This window comes from Dysidea avara, chromosome 7 (assembly GCF_963678975.1).
Source record: "Dysidea avara chromosome 7, odDysAvar1.4, whole genome shotgun sequence".
Classification (NCBI taxonomy): Eukaryota; Metazoa; Porifera; class Demospongiae; order Dictyoceratida; family Dysideidae; genus Dysidea; species Dysidea avara.
This window is the reverse complement of record NC_089278.1, coordinates 29,303,258-29,322,101: the sequence shown is the minus strand read 5'-3', so window position 1 is coordinate 29,322,101 and position 18,844 is coordinate 29,303,258. Positions and strand designations below refer to the sequence as shown.

The window sequence follows — 18,844 nt, the reverse complement described above, 5'->3', positions numbered from 1 at the left end:
TGGTATTCTCAAATTGTGATGGGAGAGTATTAACAGTGAATGGACTACTAGAATGGTGGAATACTGGAATGGTGATATGGGATTTTGTAAAGTTTAACATCAGTTTTTATATCTGAATAAGTACAACCCCTCCCCCTTAAAAGCAAATATTAAATAGGATTCCCCTTGAAGTCAGCTCTTTTAGCATAATTCGCCTCACTATATACAAAGTTTACCAATGTGATGTACTCTAAAGTCAGTTGCAAAAGCAGTTTATTCGGAATACCAAGAAGACTCCTGACTTAACCCTTGCTCCCAAATGATAAAAAAGTTAGCTAACTAGTTGACTACATGTATGCATTGTAAAAGTACATTCAATGTATAATGAAGTATTCATTTATTTGTTATCAACTTTACCAGTTATGCTATGGAGGGCAAACACAGAAGGCAGAACTTGTACAAGGTGTTTACCACTAACCTATAGGAGCCTAAGTAAAAATCTTTGAGTAAAGTGAAACGGGACTATCTTGTAAGTGTTTACAATGAGCCTTTGCCACAATTATGTCAAAAACAAAAATTAAGCCAAAGTTTCAGTGTTGTGGCAGTGCCACATTGCACACTGAACTGAACCTTCATTAAGACAGTTAGTTTCAGACAAGTAATAAAGCATTGAGTTATAAGTCATACAAGTGTTGTGGTGAGGAAAAGCATGCTAAAAGAGCTGACTTCAAGGGGAATACTATTTATTTGCTTACTTAAGGGAAGGAGTTGTACTTATTTAAATGCAAAAAAATGATATTGAACTTTAAAAATTTCCATTCCACCATTCCAGTATTCCACCATTCCAGTAGTCCATTCCACTGTTTATACACTCCCAATAGTGATGGCTACTTTGGCTACTGCCAACCAGTACCCTGCTTTTAGCCCCTGAGTACTTAGCTACCCCCAAGTTTTATTTTCAGATGCTCGAGCAACTATGCATGCAAAACTACACACAAGGCCACTATCTAATCCATTGCAACAAGGAAAATAACAGTAAACAATGTATGACAATCCCTTGCCGTTGATTTCTTAACTCCTCACACTACGTATCTAAGTGTGTATCACCAGAAGTGTCTACTTTCCCACCATTGCTAGTACACTTGGATGTGCTGTGTATAGCCAGTCGGCACTACGTATGTATACTTGCAATGATGCAATAATGCTCAATAATCATGACTGTATTATAGTCATGATTACCACATTTACTTTAATTTTACCCACTGATTGCCAATCAGTGGTAATCCTTTTTGGTTTTGGCATTGATTCATGCCAAAACAGCCCCTTGATTGCTTGACTTCATTTTGATTCCGGTTGAAAATGTTTTATCAGCAACACAGAAGAAACCACCCTTTGACATCTGGTTAGTGCTTTAATTATCCTATGGGCATATTGTAGCCAGTTAATAATAAATGAGAATTACTTTTGCTTGCCATAGAGAAAAGCATTGCTATGATAATGAAACTTCTCGGTCTTAGCTACCATTGACATGAAAGCAGTGCGTAACTCAGCATATCAAAACTACTCTGTACATTTTGTCAAATCACAACCAAAGCCTCAATGGTCAAATTTTTTTTTCACAGAATTCCAAGTTTTACCCTTAATTCTAAAGAATTAATCATTAAAAAGATGTAGTATCTACTTTATAATCCTTTTATTACCTCAGGATTGTCAAACAAGCTGATTAAAAAAACCTTGTCATTCCTTGTAATTCCCTTGTCCAATACAAAATACATGCGTTTTACAATTCAGAAAACACAAAAGTACAGGAATTAGCACCCATAATTTCTACAGCACATTATACAATGAAAGAAAGCCCATGAATTTCCCTATACAATGCCGCCCGTACTGGGGTTGTAACGTTACCTCAGTGTCACTTATTCATTGTTGATTACGGCATAATGCACACTCTCTATTGGAGAAACTGATTACGCGGGTGGACAAATCCCAAAAAGTACACACTGTTATCCTCCACCAAATCCCCAAAACTTGGTATCATTGTAGGTGTTGAAGCGCGCTGATTAAGAATTCACCCGTACTGAGTGTTTAACTAGTAAATTTACAGAGAAGTACTCGAAAAGCCTTATTTTTCCAACATTTTTTTACGTACCTGATGATCACCAGAACAAGGCTCTTTCTGCCCTTCCCGTTCATCTCAGAGCAAAATCTAATATACCACAGGACTCGCCTACCATTAACGAATTCGATAAACCAAACAGTGTTTCCATATACTGAAGTATGCGGAGGTTATAGTGAAAAAAAAAAGTGGTTTGTTTACAAGGTGGTGTAATTTTTACCGAAAATCGGGAAATGGGCAAAACCTTGCGGTATCCGGTAAATTTGACATTAGTTTTGATATGGTGTGAGTGGGGCGCATGACACGGTGTAGACACCACTGTGTCGTGCTCCCTACTCAGTGTAGCTGCCACTGCGAGTATATGGCTATAGTCGCCAACACCTACGCAAAACCCTCAAAATTATGCACAAGAGTCAAAGTAGTTGTAAATACAATAAAATAATGATAGCTATTTACAGTCAAGTTTTGCTTCTGCAGTCTCAGTACTGAGTTCGGATCTGCGTGACGCCATGCGTGAGTGCTTAGCAGTTAATTAGCGCGATTGCACACTCAGCCTTTTGCCATCAAGCTAACTGGTACGTTCTCACGCACGAGGTCACGCAGATTCGTACGTTGATGAAAACCTCAGCACTAGTACCCGGCCGGCACGATGACAAATTAAAACCACTTGAGTCAACATTAAGCCTCACATTAAGCACCCCCTTGAAACAGTACAAAAATCAATACAAACTATGTAGCACTTACCTGAATTGATTTTCTGTTCTCTTTCAGTAACTCACTCGGTTCACACGTTATTATCTAGATACGTAAATGGTAGTTATTATCAGATTCTATCTGGTTCACATGGGAAGCATCTTATAGACGGGTGGGTTGCCTTTTTAAGGCGTGGTCGTTTTACCGTAAATTTTCCACATACTTTCCGAGTTCGCTACGGCTAACACTACTAACTAGTTTATCCATTGTTTACCTATGAACTCAAATTCACGGGTTATTCATATTTATGACCCAATGAATACTTTCTGTTTCATAGACTATGAATTTTATGCACCCTATGAATTATATATGAATCATCCCATGAAAACACCATGACTTTAATATGAATTATTATCCCATGACTCCCATATGAATTGACCATGAAACTACTACCATACTATGGATGAATATGTCATGAACACTCTATGAAGTGTACCATGAAATTTATATGAATGTCTCATGAATTTTACATGAATTAATTAATGAAATTTACATGAATATATTAATGAAATTTACATGAATTTAACAATGAAATTTTCATGAATATCTCATGAACTTATCAATGAAATTTACATGAACATCCTATGAGATACCATAAAAGTGTTCCAGATCTGACATCATGAAATAATGTTATGCCGGACAGAAAATGCTATGTTAATCACAAAGCAGCAACTCCAAAACACCTACAAATTGAAGTTCAATGTAATTACAACTTATCATGAATTACGACAGTTGAAAGACATTATACCCATGTCCCATACTACGATAATCGACCACAAATCTGCCATTATGTATTGCTATTATGCACGTATCTTTATTTGAAAGTTCTGAGATCACAGAGTAGCTAACAGCATATAAATATCTAAGTTTATTTGTACACATACTAAACAGTTTCTAACTTACACACCTTATATACGTAAACAAAATGATGTGTAAATTCAAGACTGAAAACATTAAACACAGACGTACTGGTCCCATTTGTTAATACATATCTAAGTGCGCATGGGCACTGAAAAAAACAAAAAATAAATAAAACAGCTGAACACTCATCCTGGAGTACCTATAGCACCCACAAAAATAATTATTTGAGGGGCAGGTACCTGTAACCAGAGTAATGAATACAGCTAAGATGTGCTTAGTCTAGCATTTATCCAAAATTAAGCAGAGAAGAAGAGTACTACAGTATTAGCAATAAGCATTAAAGTCCAACTCTGCTCCCAAAACGCTACTCAACAATTCATGACAGCGAACATTAGCCAGTTCCTCTACTTTAAAGATTATCAAACAAAATTTCTTGAGGGCACACAGGTGACTAAGTGAACATGCGTAGCTGATTAAGTTAACATGTCAGGTGACTAAGTAAGTTCGTAAACTATAGGTTAATTTTATAAAGTTGCTGCAGTGACCACTGTACCAATACATCAAATAGATTTGAATGTGTTTTGCTAATTGGAACCATCAAACACAGAATGGAACAATTTGTATTGATTCACCAAACACTCGACACTACTCAGGATATCATGTGTAATTAAATTGGTCTTTGATTCAGGAGTCAGAAGTATGGCAATACTGATAACTGAACACGTTTACTTTTCCAATTCTCTCCCTTGGTCTCACTGATGTTGCTGCACTAGCAACATGTAATAAAGCAATGTAGCACTTTCAAAGTGTTCTATGTAGCTCATTCGATCTGGTCTGTCCCATTCCTTAGTGGTAACCCTTGAAAGTTTGTAGCCTAGTGCATCTTAATAATATTTAAATAGGGTGCTAACTTAGTATTAGTAGACAACGTTGCCGCCCTAGCAGTTAAGTAGCTGAAAACACTGATATAATGTAGCTATGCATGTTCAGTACCATACCATTTACATTCAGAAATGGGCAAACACCTACTATAACTTCATGTACAACTTACTAGAGAAGGCAGGTGAAGGTTGCGACATGAGTGAAATTCCTAGCATCGCCTCCTTCACTTCAATTTAAGCTTCACCTTTCGCAAGGCTCCCATCTTTATAAACTGTATTAGCATTTCTCTTCCTTGTTTGCTAGTAGAACACTAATTGATAAACAAGCGTGGCTTGTTCCACACGCTAGTTCTTGTAACAAAACATCGCGCAATAATTAGCATTTCAGGTTAGCCTTGAGATGAACAGCCAGCGATTCCAGACAAAACAAAACCAGCCCCAAAAGTCAAATAGATTCCTTACTATAAACTACACGTTGTAAACTACAAAAACTACTAGTACTTTCACCTTAAAAGTTTTAAATGAAGGCCGGGTGAAGCCCTTCATATTTAATGTTTTTATGTATAGCTACAGTGTAGTTTGAGGCAGGTGGAACCGCACTACAATTTGTTGTAGTAACACAAGTAAGCCAGCCCGTAGAGCAGCTCAGGTATTTCCGACCACCATGTACTTTCGGACACAATATTTCCTAGAGGAGCAACAAGATTCGATCAATTATTACACTATTATGAAGACCTATGACTATAACCTCCATATATAAAATATAAAAGGATTCGGTTGCATCGTCTGGCTGCAGTGACCTCGGAAAGCCACTGTCCAAAAACGTGGCTTTCCGAGGTCACTGCAGCCAGCGCTCGGACCCCACCCTCTACACCCTTCCCATGCAACTTCAATAGCTATTGTGTGGTAGTGATTGATAGAGCTAACCTTGAGCTACCCTATGATATAAGCAGATTATATTTTAATTAACTGGTATTGTAGATAGCCGGTTTTTCCCAAAGGTGGTAACTTGATCAAACGTCGGACGCAAAAAATCATTATATTTTCGGACTTTTCATTTATTTGTGATAATTTTGGTATTTTATGCCTTTCAGTAAAGCACTAGCTTAAAAGGCTTTAATTGCAGCAATTTAAACACAGGTATAGGGTGTTTTTCGTCAATTCTAGGTGGAAGAAGCCAAGCTACATATAGCTGTAGTACTGATAGTACGTCTATACAAATTAGCTAAATAAGGCCACTCCTCTTACTCATTTCACATTTTTCATATTATTAAAATCAATTTCAGATAGTGGAGGTCAGGAATAAGCTGTAACAGTGTGCAAAACCTCGCTACCGCATATATGACTGTTCTATTAGAGTAGTTTATTGGTTGAGCGAATGTCACTTGTTAACTTTCGTGTTGTAAGCTCCTGTATTTTCTTAGAATTTGTTCTGGAGCAAGTCATAGACGTTGGGTCATGCAAACACGAAAACCTGTAAAATTTAAACCAGCGAAATTCGCTCAAAATATAAACTACTCTAATAGAACAGTCATATATGCGGTAGCGAGGCTTCACACACTGTTGCAGTTTACTGCTGACCTCCACTACCAGAAATTGACTTAAAAAATATCAAAAATGTCAAATGAGTAGAGAAGTGGCCTTATTTAGCTAATTTGTATAGACGTACTATAATACAGCTATATGTAGAGATTTCCAACTAAATTAAATAACTAACATTCCATGCATTCATTGGTAAGACAAATATTGTGCTATTTTTCAGGGTCATTTTAGTACAAACCCCACCTCAATCGGTGGTTCCTATCAACAGATATAAGCAAAAGAAGTTGACAGTGTGATGATTTTTGTGTACAGCATTTTCAACGCTTTTTATGTATATCACTTGGCACCAAACACAATATTCAAAGTGTCATAAATCTAGATAGGATACTATTAATAACATGAAATTTTCACCACATATCTATTTTATAGAGAGCAGCATATGAGATAGGTAAAACCTCTCAAGAGTGACCATTTCTTTGTAGACTGACCACTCAGAATATTACATGAATAAAGCAAGTGATTCACAAATAAAACTGTGTATATTGTGTAATACTAAGTATACACAGGTACCCAATGAATTTTCAGGGATAGCTAACTAGAAAAATCAGTAATATTATATAACATGGTAAGTAGTGACATCACAAGTCACAATCAACAAATACTTTGGAAACATGACAATCAGATAACAGAATATAAGACCAATATTATTTTAAAAATAGATTTGTTTGGACACTGTTCAGCTTTATTTGTCACATTGTAAGCACTAAGGATGATAATTATTATATAACACTATGACATCACTATACTACAAAGAGAAATTATAAATAGTTTCTAACCAAAATTACAATCACTGAAGCTGCTTAAAAACAGCAATAAATACACCAGAATATAACAACAAGTGAGTGTGAAGCCATGCAAGGCTAGTATCACGTGCCTGTCTCCACTTTTGAAAATATTATGCTCAACCTTGAACCTTATATTGCAATTCCGCACAAGACAACAAACTGCTCACCTTCAAACTATACTTGCATCGATGCAGAGGGATGCCTTGAAGTCCCGGATGATTGTAATGCTGGATTCTGAACAGTGCTAGTTGGCGATTTACCTTTTAAAGAGCCATATTTTCGTCGTAATCCAACTTCAATCGTCCTCCAATCAAAAAACACACGGCAGAATCGAAATCAGCGTATAGGGTTTTCCCAGGAACACTTTTTTTCGTCCTCATCAGCCATAGATTCACGCGGAAACACTCGGAAACTTTGACTATCATCGGTGCCGCATTCTTCCAATTAGAATTACGTACGCAATTATTTGTACGGGCTCCCTATAGGATTTTATTTCTCAAACTTTGATTTGACATATTTCAATAAATACCGCATGGATTTTAATCCAGTAAAGTTCATTACGAAGTACGAAGCATTGACTGCTATTAACTTGAACGGCAGCTTGTGAAACATTTATTGAAGGTGTGTAATTTAAGTAGCAAAAATATGTGTGAAAAATTGGTTGGTTGGAAATCGCTACTATATGTAGCTTGGCTTCTTCCACCTAAAATTGACAAAAACACCCTATACCTGTGTTTAAATTACTGCATTTAAAACCTTGTAAGTTAGTGCTTTACTGAAAGTCATAAAATACCAAAATTATCACAAATAAATGAAAAGTCCGAAAATATAATGATTTTTTTGCGTCCGACGATTGATCAAGTTACCACCTTTGGGAAAAACCGGCTATCTACAATACCAGTTAATAAAAATATAATCTGCTTATATCATGGGGTAGCTCAAGGTTAGCTCTATCAATCACTACCACACAATAGCTATTGAAGTTGCATGGGAAGGGTGTAGAGGGTGGGGTCCGAGCGCACATGTCGTTGTCCGAGCATCGACGTTTTTGGACAGTGGCTTTCCGAGGTCACTGCAGCCAGACGATGCAACCGAATCCTTTTATAATTTATATATGGAGGTTATAGTCATAGGTCTTCATAATAGTGTAATAATTGATCGAGTCTTGTTGCTCCTCTAGGAAATATTGCGTCCGAAAGTACATGGTGGTCGGAAATACCTGAGCTGCTCTACATCGCTCAGCTCCAGCTGTCACTACCATGTTTTTCCGCCGCCAAATACAGCAAAAGCTGTAGGCTCTATTGGCTTTTCTGGGGCATAGTGATATTGTATATTAAATTTATTAGGTCCTGTGGAAGCGTTTTTGGCGTGTTTCTTCCCAGTGACTCAGATACATGCCTTCAAAGAGCTTGTTTCACTCGAAAAAACTACTAAAAGTTCAATAAAACGTCTATACAACCAGTAACTTAAAAAATCGCTTCCACAGGACCTAGACATCTAAATTGTTTAGCCACTTGTGTTGAAATTATAAGGATTCAGTAATCTGTTAGTCTGGTTTTTGGCGGCCGGCGCGTTTTTATAAAACATCGCTCTATTGTAGACCACACACCTAAGAACAGTAGTAAAAACAAACAAGCACAATTAGTTGTATTGCTAACACAACACAGTTGTTGAAATTATTTATCCCTGCTTGGTTTAAAGCAGGTTTTGTAATTTGTTCCGCCCACGCATTTTAAACTATTCCGTAACCTTAAGGCAGGAGGGGGGTTCAGCCCATGACGTTATTAATTTTTATTAAAGCAGTTATAGTGTAAACAGCTATAGAACAGAGAAAGTGACGTGATTAAACAGCTATACTGTTTGTAGACTATGTTTTTGGTAAAGAAATAGTATAACGTTTTGTGCTTCTATATATATTGCCAATGCATTGTTTTCATAGTGTGACGTTAAGGAGGGGGGGAGGGAGGGGGTCTGAAGTTAGCGTCATTATGACGTTAAGCGTACCAAAATCAGTTTGGAGATGCCCCCTTACTAAGCAGTACCGCGTGGTGTGCATTAATTAGAGTTACTAACAATTCATGTAGTTTTTGTAGACTGTATTCCAAACAAGTTATATTCGTGATTATTTCATAGATTGTACAGAATTTCATGGCATGGCAAATCATCAATGTGATGTAAATTATCTACTTGTGAAGTTCACGTGCATTTCATAGAGTGCCACCAAGAAGTGATAAAATTGATTTCATAGGGTTTCTATGGCCATGTAGAATGGAAAAATATTTTCATAGGTGACAAAGCAATTCATGCACTTTTCATAAGGAATGCAAGATCACTGATGTTTCCCTTGTGTGTAAATCCATTTGTATTTCATGGAGTAGCTATTGTAATAAATTCATGGGAATTTCCCAACACTATGAATATACCGTGAACGCTTTTCAGGGTAAATTCATGTGTAATTCATAAAATTCATAGATTATTCATGGTGGTTTCATGGCTAAAAAAGTTACTAGTGTAATGGAGAAAATGAACGTTTTGGTCAGTGTTTATTCTAGGGCTGTTAGGGGGAGAACTCCCCCCCCCCCCTCCCCCTAAAATCTCAGACTCATCCTGTAAAGTTGTGAGTGACTACTACACTATACTTTGGTTAAGCTTGTTTTTAAAACGGCACACCAAAAATGCTCTCAGATTCAATCTCAGAGTGGTTAAATATGTAAAATGTTCCCAGGTTAAAAATTATAGACACAACTTTAAAACGCTCTCAGATTCAGTATCAGATCAACTGATTTTTAAAAATCTGCTAGGATACATATACAACTAACAAAATTTTACGCATATAGTGATGGCTATTTGATATCCAAGAGCCCAAGTCTACCCAGTTTCTTCTATTACTAGCATGCTTAACTCTCAAAAGTGTCCTTAAATTCTTCTACTTTGAAATCACATGTACAGCTTCCACAAATATCCCTCAGATTTAATCCCAGAAAGTCTGATCATACAATCCGCTGGCTTCACCCAATCACAAAAATCAAAATAAACACTCGTGACACAGCCTTAAATGACTAACCAGTGTTTGCATGGCAACTATTTCAAGTGTTTTACCACCCTTCAGAACAGAAAGTATGCTATAGAGAAACAATACCAGAAATTTAGTACATTTTTTGGTCGTGTGCAATAGTGTAGACAACCTGTGTAAAATATTCATATAATACAATCACTTTTGAATGCGATGTTTTTAAAGCTATGCATATGTTGGAATAAATGTCTAATGATTGAAACCAACACATTCCAAAGGGTTTGAAACCATTTAGTCCCTAACCACAATATTTTCTTGCACTAACCTCAAAATTTGCTTCCACTTAGTACACTTTCAAAGCCATACTGTGTATGTAGTGTGTGTCTGTGTCTGTGTGTGCATGGTTTAATCATGGCACATTTATACCTCATAAATTAGAGTGTTAACCACATCAAAGGGATACTCGAAATAACTGTTTGTTTGCTTAAACTTTCTCAGTTAAGGAACATGGTGTGAGATATATATAAACTGTTTGTTTCTTTGTTTTTTTTTGAATTTCTGTTGTAATTTACAAGTACATGTTCCTTTATAGCCTGCAGCTCGTCTATACAAAACCATTCATCCGGAAGCCACAAGTCACTGACTAAAATGATGATTGTTTATAATGTGCATGCATGTGTGCGTGTTATTGCATTTTTAAATTAATTGCGTTGATTGACTATAATGTAGTCTGTATCACAACGCGTATGCCATAAGTGTCTTGTTCTGTAGGAAGCTGGTCTATCACATCATATTTCAGTCGTTTTGCTTTGTTATTATCGCTAGCATAACTAGTCGAGCAATTTTTTTGGTCCAAATTTACACCAGATTTAACCTTAGATGGGTAAATTCTCAAAAAATCTTCTGTGGGGGCATGCCCCCAGACCCCCCTAGACCAGAGCATGCTAAAGCATGCTCTAGGTTTTGCACTGTGTACGTGCATATATGCTCAAAACTCCTTAGTTTAAAAAAGAACGCCCATCATAATCTGCTGATTTTATTACAAGCATTTTCTAGTTCGATGTACGTGATTTAAATATACCCTGAAAAGTAGACTATCTCATTTGGCGCCGGTTTCAGCTAGCTACTACTTTCGTAGTTTACGTGCTGGAGAAAACAGAACACCTATAATTAGTTGGATTGAGCTTTCTAAGTAAGGTCAGTGCTGGATTTGCCTATTAATGACGAATGACGTAGGCAATACGTCAAAGACTGAAGCAGTTTCTAATTTGTTGGAGCATCGCTGGACATTTATGGACGGCCTGGAACCACAAGTAGATGGCTGTATTTAGCGAAGGTTTTAGCCTACGCGTTAATAATAAGGTGAAAATGATTGGTTACATACAGATTCAACCTACTTCGTAGGGTGAGTGAGTTTATTGTATGTTAAACCCATACATTTGGGCCTACTGAACCATAGTCTGTATTGCCACATGTAGACGGACTTCAATCCTACCAAATGGGTCGTTTAGCCTCTATTAATACATATTTCATTACATTCACTACAGAGTGGACATTGTACACCGCTATTTGAGATGTATTGCCAATACAACACTGTATGTCAATTTAATTTTTAATTAGTAGGCCCATGACCTCAAATTTCTGGTATTGAGGTTCGAGGTATAACATATCCAGCGTGTAAGGTGAAGGCTGAACAAGAAGATGATTTTCTCTCAATCTAGGGTTTTGGAAAGCGACAAAACTCATTGAAAACATTCTTTGTGAGACTTTGCTAATACTTAGAATGATAGACTGGATGATTTTAACTCACCTTAATGTCTTGTACCTTTGAAGAATCAAAAATGTTTGTCAAACTATTTTTACAAATGGGTTTTTTTGTTGACTTACCAACATTGGAATCATGCGCAAAACGGAAAGTCGTGTTTGCTTGCGTTACACAAGGGACACGCCCTAAATATACAGCCCATCTATATGTATGCATGGGCAATGAAAAGATGGAAAGTGAAGGGAGAATAGCTAATCTTTACTTAGAAGTACTAAGAGGGGTCAAATTAGTGTTGTTCCAGTATCAGCTAGTTATTACAGTTCTAGTTCCAGTTTCAGAACCATAATCTTTAAAATTACGTAACAGTTCTAGTTCTAGTGCTGAACCACTAACATTTAGAATTACAGTTCTAGTTCCAGCTCTGGAACCATAATCTTTAGAATTATGGTTCTAGTTCCAGTTCTGGAACCATAATTTTTAGAATTACATTTCTAGTTCCAGTTCAGGAGCCATGACATTTACTTGATATTCTAGAACAACACTTATTTTAACTTAAGTATTACCAAAAGCCCATAATGAAATATGGAGACTCACTATTAAGTTATATAAGCTAATATGCTACAGGTTTCTTGTTTCATATATGTAGCTAATACTGTATAGTATGTAGCTAATACTGTATAGTAGTTATCAGCATTATTACACTATCAACTATAACCCTAACACTCTATAGGGTGGTACTAAAAGACTTGTAGCTACATGTAATTATCAAACACTGAACCAGACATAACATGTGACTGAGCCAGCATTTTGCATTCTGTTCTAATATTATAGCTAATCAGTTGTTTCAAGCAGTGTTTTAGCACACTGATGTATACATGGTTGTAATACATACATCTTTTATGAAGTTATATACTACATTAAGTGCTTTTGTCTGCAGATAAATTCTGGTCTTATAAGAACATAAAATCTCATTGGCAAAAGCTGTATGGTTATTTCCAGTTCCAGTATTAGTTCCAGTACTTGATAAAATTTCTTTATAGTTCTAGTTCTAGTTCCAGTCTTGAAGAAAGTAAAATTATAGTTCTAGTTCCAGTTCCAGTCTTAAGAAAAGCAAAATTATTGTTCCAATTCCAGTTCTAGTTCTAGAACTGGAACTGGAATAAAAAGGGCAGAAACTGGAATTATTTTAGTTCCAGTACTGAGAACTGGAACAACACTAGTTCAAATGATACTTTTGGTGTCAGACTTAATTAACCTAAAAATCGAAATATTCTAATAGAACAGTCAACTATACTCTAATAGAACATCCATCATAAATGTTTTTTTCAAAAAGTTGCCAGTGTGTTTTTTTGACTTGTGTGCACTGCTATTTTACCATTGCTCCAAACATCCGGCCATATTCTAATCACCTTCTGATAACAACTTCTGTCAAATGGTTTAATATAATAGTGGATATTTTCAGTTGTTGCTACGAACTTGATGCTTGGGTTGACATGCTTAAGTAAAACAGTTAATTTCTGAACATGTATACAGTTAACAAGGCTGTAGTATCTGAGAACTGTTTGTTTTTGCTTTATCGGTACCAAAGTTCCATGCTGCATTTATCTGAATCTAGCATCAATTGAAGTTAATAAAATTTATTTAATGTCATACAGGGTTTGCACTCCCAAACCCCTTGAAACTCAACTTTATAAGCTCAAATGATACCGCAGCATTTATGCTGTCAAGTTATAAGGGGATTAGTTGTGGCCAAAAACTAGTTGTATATGTAAGTGACTTTGGACTCTGGATGTAAAAAATTAATATGGTGATGGGGCAATATAGCAGTAAAAAGTCAGATTGAAATAGCAACAGAACATGTACAGTCTGTGGCTATATATACTACAAAGTTGAAGTAATTTTTGTATGTATTTTAAATCTCTACAATGACCTTAAGATCCAATCCTGTGTATTGTCTTCAACAATCCACTATTATGTATTGCCTTGTAATTCAGTAGCATTTAAAAGTGCAGTTCTGTTTTTCTAAAATTGCTTACAACTCATCCATCTTGTATCCACAATCTTTCAGTACAATAGAGTATTTGGTTAAGAATAGCTTCCAGATACAATCTTGTGATAGCTATATTCCATAAATTTCCAGAGGAAGCATCACCCCAGAGTCCCCTAGCTGGAAAATTCTACGTATGCATACTCAACACACTGCATGGTGAGTATACTTGCCCTCTCAAGTCCTCTCTTCATTGTCACTGTTTGGACATTATAGTTTGACCCATGAGACTGTAAAACACACTTGCTATACCTTAAGCCAAGCAGTACACTAAATTTAGCGGTCTTGTTTAAACCAGGCACATGCCCACAGCCGGCCATTGGCCGGCTGTGGGCGTGCGCCTGGTTTACTGAAATTGTTTTCGTAAATATGTGTGTGTGCGTGTGTGTGTGTGTGTGTGTGTGTGTGTGTGTGTGTGTGTGTGTGTGTGTGTGTGTGTTTGTGAGTGTGTGTGTGTTTGTGTGTGTGTGTGTGTTTGTGTGCATGTGTGTGTGTGTGTTTGTGTGCATGTGTGTGTGTGTGTTTGTGTGTGTGTGTGTTTGTGAATAAGGATTCACTGACTGTGCCTTTTCCCTGTAATTAATAATGTTGTGTGTATAGTGTGCTGGTGCGCATGCATGTATGTAATAGTGTTTGTGAATATATGTGTGCATGTGTGTGTGGGTGGAGGGGGTCAGTCCTTAAAGGCGACTGTATGTTAGCTGGTGCCTCTGCGTGGTGACCTCGAGCTCTGGGCAGTATTGGTCTTTACAAGCACCGGCTAAAGCCAATTAGACTCTAAGGATCTGGTTTCTTGTGGTCACTTGAATCCTTGGAATTGTACCCTATACAAAAATTATTTTACAATAAAAAATTATGGTAATTGTAAACTTGCAATGAACACACAGTATGTACATATAGCCGTATTCTGGTCTGGATGAGGTGCACACTATCTTTTTCACTGTTACGCTCTGCGACAGTGTACATCTGTGGTAGCAGGTCCATCTCACTTTGATCATTGATGTCTCTCCAGAGATGGGCCGCTTTGATGAGCACAGGGACTACTGAGTCCAACCTGTTTTATCCTCTAACAGTTGTCCAGCACATGGCAACTTGTGCTGGGGTCGTGGCAAGGGCAGACCATCTAGCCCAGGAAAAATAATACTGTATGTATGTATGTAGCTCAGATTGGTGTACCAGTTTATGTTGAATAACTAGTTATTACTAATGCACCTATCAAATGTTTGCCTCATGATCATTTACCCCATGCAGTAGCATAATGAAAAAAATTTAGGCCCCACATATGGAGATTTAGGCAATGCTTGTAGCAAAGAATTGAGATATTCTAATGGAGAAAGAAAAGGATTAGACCTACAATTTTGCCCCAGGGTAGGGAATTGGATTTATAATTTGATTAAATTCCCCTCCTTGCCCTCACAGGGGTAGGTGGAGCAACATTTTGATAGGCACATAATTAGCATAACACTGAATAGGGTCTTTCTAGTATTTTCTTCATGCCATTTTTCATGCAGGAACATGGAGAATACTGTGCATGCATGTGTACTGAAACCTCTCATTTTAGTTCTTCAACTCAAACATCATATTTATCATCATGCATCAACACTGAAATGCTATGGCACCTAGATGTGAGAAAGCTAAAGCTTGTTTATCTTTCCATCATTTCAAAACTGTACCAAATTCAGACCATCAGTGACTCAATCTTCTGGCAACATGTACTTCAGGCATAAAGTGCCATAGGAGTCACAACAGCTAGGATCCTGAATTCCATTTGTAACTTTAAAACTTCCTCCTTGCGTATGCTTAAAACGTTTTATGTACTGTAAGTGTTACTGTACAAATTTTCGAGGTATGTACTTTTTTTGCGGAAAGACATTGTAAAGTTTTTTAGGATCACTTGTTTTTCACTGAGGTTACCTATTAGATAGCACAGAGCAACCCTGTTAGTCATTAATTTTCAAGGATGAAAGTTTCGCAGAAAGCCAAGCAACCACAAAAATTACATCCCTTGAAAAATGGTAGGCACATGCGTATCAGAAATTGGAATCAAACATGTACAGTGGAACTTCAATTATCCAAACTCCTTGGGACTAGCAGTGGTCAATAAGTCTGAAAAGTCTGTATCTCTGAAGCTGCATATAAATAACCTTAAAATAGCATGAAGAAACTTTAAAAATAATATCAGTATTTCACCTTCCCTCATAGAACAGTCACCACTCTAATAGAACAGTGGTTTGGTTAACCAAGAATCCGGATAAGTGGGGTCCGGAAAATTGAGGTTCCACTGTCATTACCTTGCATAACACCATGTCATGGACCCATACAAAATGCATTACTGATAAAGCAAACCCAGGATACTAAATTTCTTGAAGCGTATGTAATTTATCAAATTGTTCTCTGAAGGTCAAGGATTTAGCATAATAAAATTGTTTGATTCGGCGTTGGGCGTAACGCGTTACGTAATATTATTACTTAATGCAGTAACGAAGTAATATAACGCATTACATTTCCAACGCTAGTAATATCTATAGGGTTGGCAATGAAAAAAATCAAACTTCGTAGTTTCTCCTCCAACTCTGGGTGATCAATCCTACCCAAGTCTACATCAAAACCGTAGTAAATCGGTGATTCCCCATGCTAATATGGTGATCCCCCATGCTGTTTCTGTAGCGCGGATTTGAATTTTTTGCGATTTTTCAATAAAAATGGGCAGCAGCATCAGCCAGGGGCGGATCTAGGATTTATAAAGGGGGGGGGGGGGGGGCTAACTCAAGGTACTAATCTCTTGGGTAGAGGTGTGCAAAGCACACTTCCCAGCATGCAAAGCATGCTGGAAGTAGGGGGGTCTGGGGGCATGCCCCCCCCAGGAAATTTTTGAAAAATAGATGATAAAATACTGCAATTTGGAAACATTTCCACATAAAATTCATAATATTTTCTGCCTGTAGATATTTTATATACTGCCTTTAGATTATAGGTATGGCTCTCTAAAGCATTTTGCTAATCGAAAAGTTTGGGTAGGTATACAGACAACTAAGTACATGATACACCCCTCTCACAATTGCACAACACTGAATAGGTGCATGTTAGAATAATAATGTTGAACGTGGAAAATTTTGAAATTTGAACAATACAAGATTGAATCTGAGAGCATTTTCAATGGAAATTGTGTACCTGAATTAAGTATTGCCATAATATATATTAACTACACAAGTAGATGAATGAAGCCCTTTAAACAAACCAATGCACTTCATTGTATATAGGTGCAGGCAGATTTGGAAAAATTCCATAACAAAACCAACTACATGTTTCCAGTGAATGTTCTATTAGAGTAGTTAGCTGACTGCTCTATTAGAGTATCTCGATCTTGTACACCTCCAATGCTGATCCTGGTCCTTGTTGCATAAACTTTAGCATACATCCACTGATAATACCTTGGAAAGATGTTTATAAGGTGGTTTTATGAGTATTTGTATTATTAGTGATCATATAATTATGCTAAGACAAAATTTCATTTTAATACTCAGCATATAGATCAAGTAAAGCCTAAATATGAAGTGGGGGGGGGGGGGCTTCAGCCCCCAAAGCCCCCCCTGGATCCGCCCCTGTCAGCGATCCTGTTTAGAGCGTTTCAATGTTTCCATGAGTGGTACATTACCTGGTTGTTATTATACTATCAAAAACGGATGCGTATTCCTGGTGAAACAGATGCTGCGAGTTTCTAAATCATAGTGTGAGCGAGGGCATCACTTTGCGTTGGCACGTAAACACTGTAAATCTCTACTTAACAAGGTCCAAAAAGGTGCCTGGGAGTTAGTAAACTAACCTTTGGACTTCGTTAAGTGAGTGCAAAATGCACTGTGCAGTGGAATCTGTCTTAGCAGCCACTTGTAGCTATAGAAGGCCACTTTTGTATACATATAAAGTCCAAATAATATAGTAAGGCTATATCTATGCCATTTAAATGAGGACTCACAACCATCTTTAATGCAACAATCCAGTTTCTATCTAATTGATTTACTCCTCATAAGTTTGGATTTTTAATCATGCAGGTAGATCAACTATAGAGAGAGAAACCATCATTATAATGATGAACAAATTAAATGTACGTAAGTTAAATTGCATGTGAGGCCTCGGGCAACATGCGACCACAAAGTGAATCACCACAACAGAATCACACTGTGGGAATGGCAAGGCAAAATAAAAGAAAAAAAGTAGCTATTACAATACAAAAATGAAGAATAAAAGAACCTATCATTAGTTTGTGTACCACTCCTTACAGTTTCTTGCCAGAAATATCCTCTGAGAAGCAGAAATACTGGCAAAGGCAGCATCATCCAACCAATTCTTGACAGCAGACTTTGGAGAATCAATATCGGGGTGAAAAAACTTTAAAAGATTGAGTAAATTCTTGATAGAGGAAACTTGATAGTGGCCATGTTATTTCAATAGTGTCATAATGTTATTATTATACAGCAACTTCTGCTATTTATCATTGAAACATAACAATCGAACAGGGGATCTGATTCTGCATGATGTTATACATATTTTAACTTTAAGAAAGTGTTTGACCATGTTAACCCCTATTGCATAAAATAAAATCTTATATGGGATTGCTGGAACATAGCTATGTTCAAATGGTTTGTAGCATATTTGTTTACTACCATAAATATGTCTGCATTAACAACACCTATACTATGGGCTCCTCCCTGTTTTATCAGGAGTTCCACAGGAGAGTATATTGGGCCCATTATTCCTTGTTCTCTTTGTTAATGTATAGTGATCTACCAAAGTACCTTCGGTTTTGTCTATACCAGTGATGTACACTGGGGGACTTAAAATTTGTGCAGACAGTGCAGTGGTATCCAATTCTGTGCAGCGATGTGGAAAAAATGCAAACTAGAGACTAGTGCAAACTGAAACCCCGTCTGTGAGTAAGTGAGCAACTTCAGCAATTGTGTTTCTTATGCTGTTGAATGCCATGCAATGCTGATTTGTGACAAGCACACCAGTAAGTTAGAAGTTTCGTTTCACATTCTTGCTGT

General features: G+C 37.0%; 1 protein-coding gene across 7 annotated transcripts in view; it reads right to left on the bottom strand.

Moving 5' to 3' along the window:
* The window catches only part of LOC136259654 (uncharacterized), a 73,399-nt gene that overhangs the window by 52,322 nt on the left and 2,233 nt on the right, over window positions 1-18,844 (bottom strand). The window contains exons 1-2 of one of the 7 annotated variants that reach the window (XM_066053147.1): window positions 13,686-13,856; window positions 3,442-3,531 (exon numbers count right to left, since the gene is read on the bottom strand). The exons of 1 other annotated variant lie outside the window; for it this stretch is intronic. In XM_066053147.1, coding sequence (XP_065909219.1) covers window positions 3,442-3,469 — 28 coding nt within the window. In that variant the 5' untranslated portion in view covers window positions 3,470-3,531; window positions 13,686-13,856. Of the gene's footprint in view, window positions 1-2,839; window positions 2,958-3,441; window positions 3,532-4,760; window positions 5,145-7,144; window positions 7,445-13,685; window positions 13,857-18,844 lie in introns of those variants that run through there. 5 more of the 7 variants (XM_066053146.1, XM_066053145.1, XM_066053150.1 and 2 more) reach the window with 5 other exon arrangements.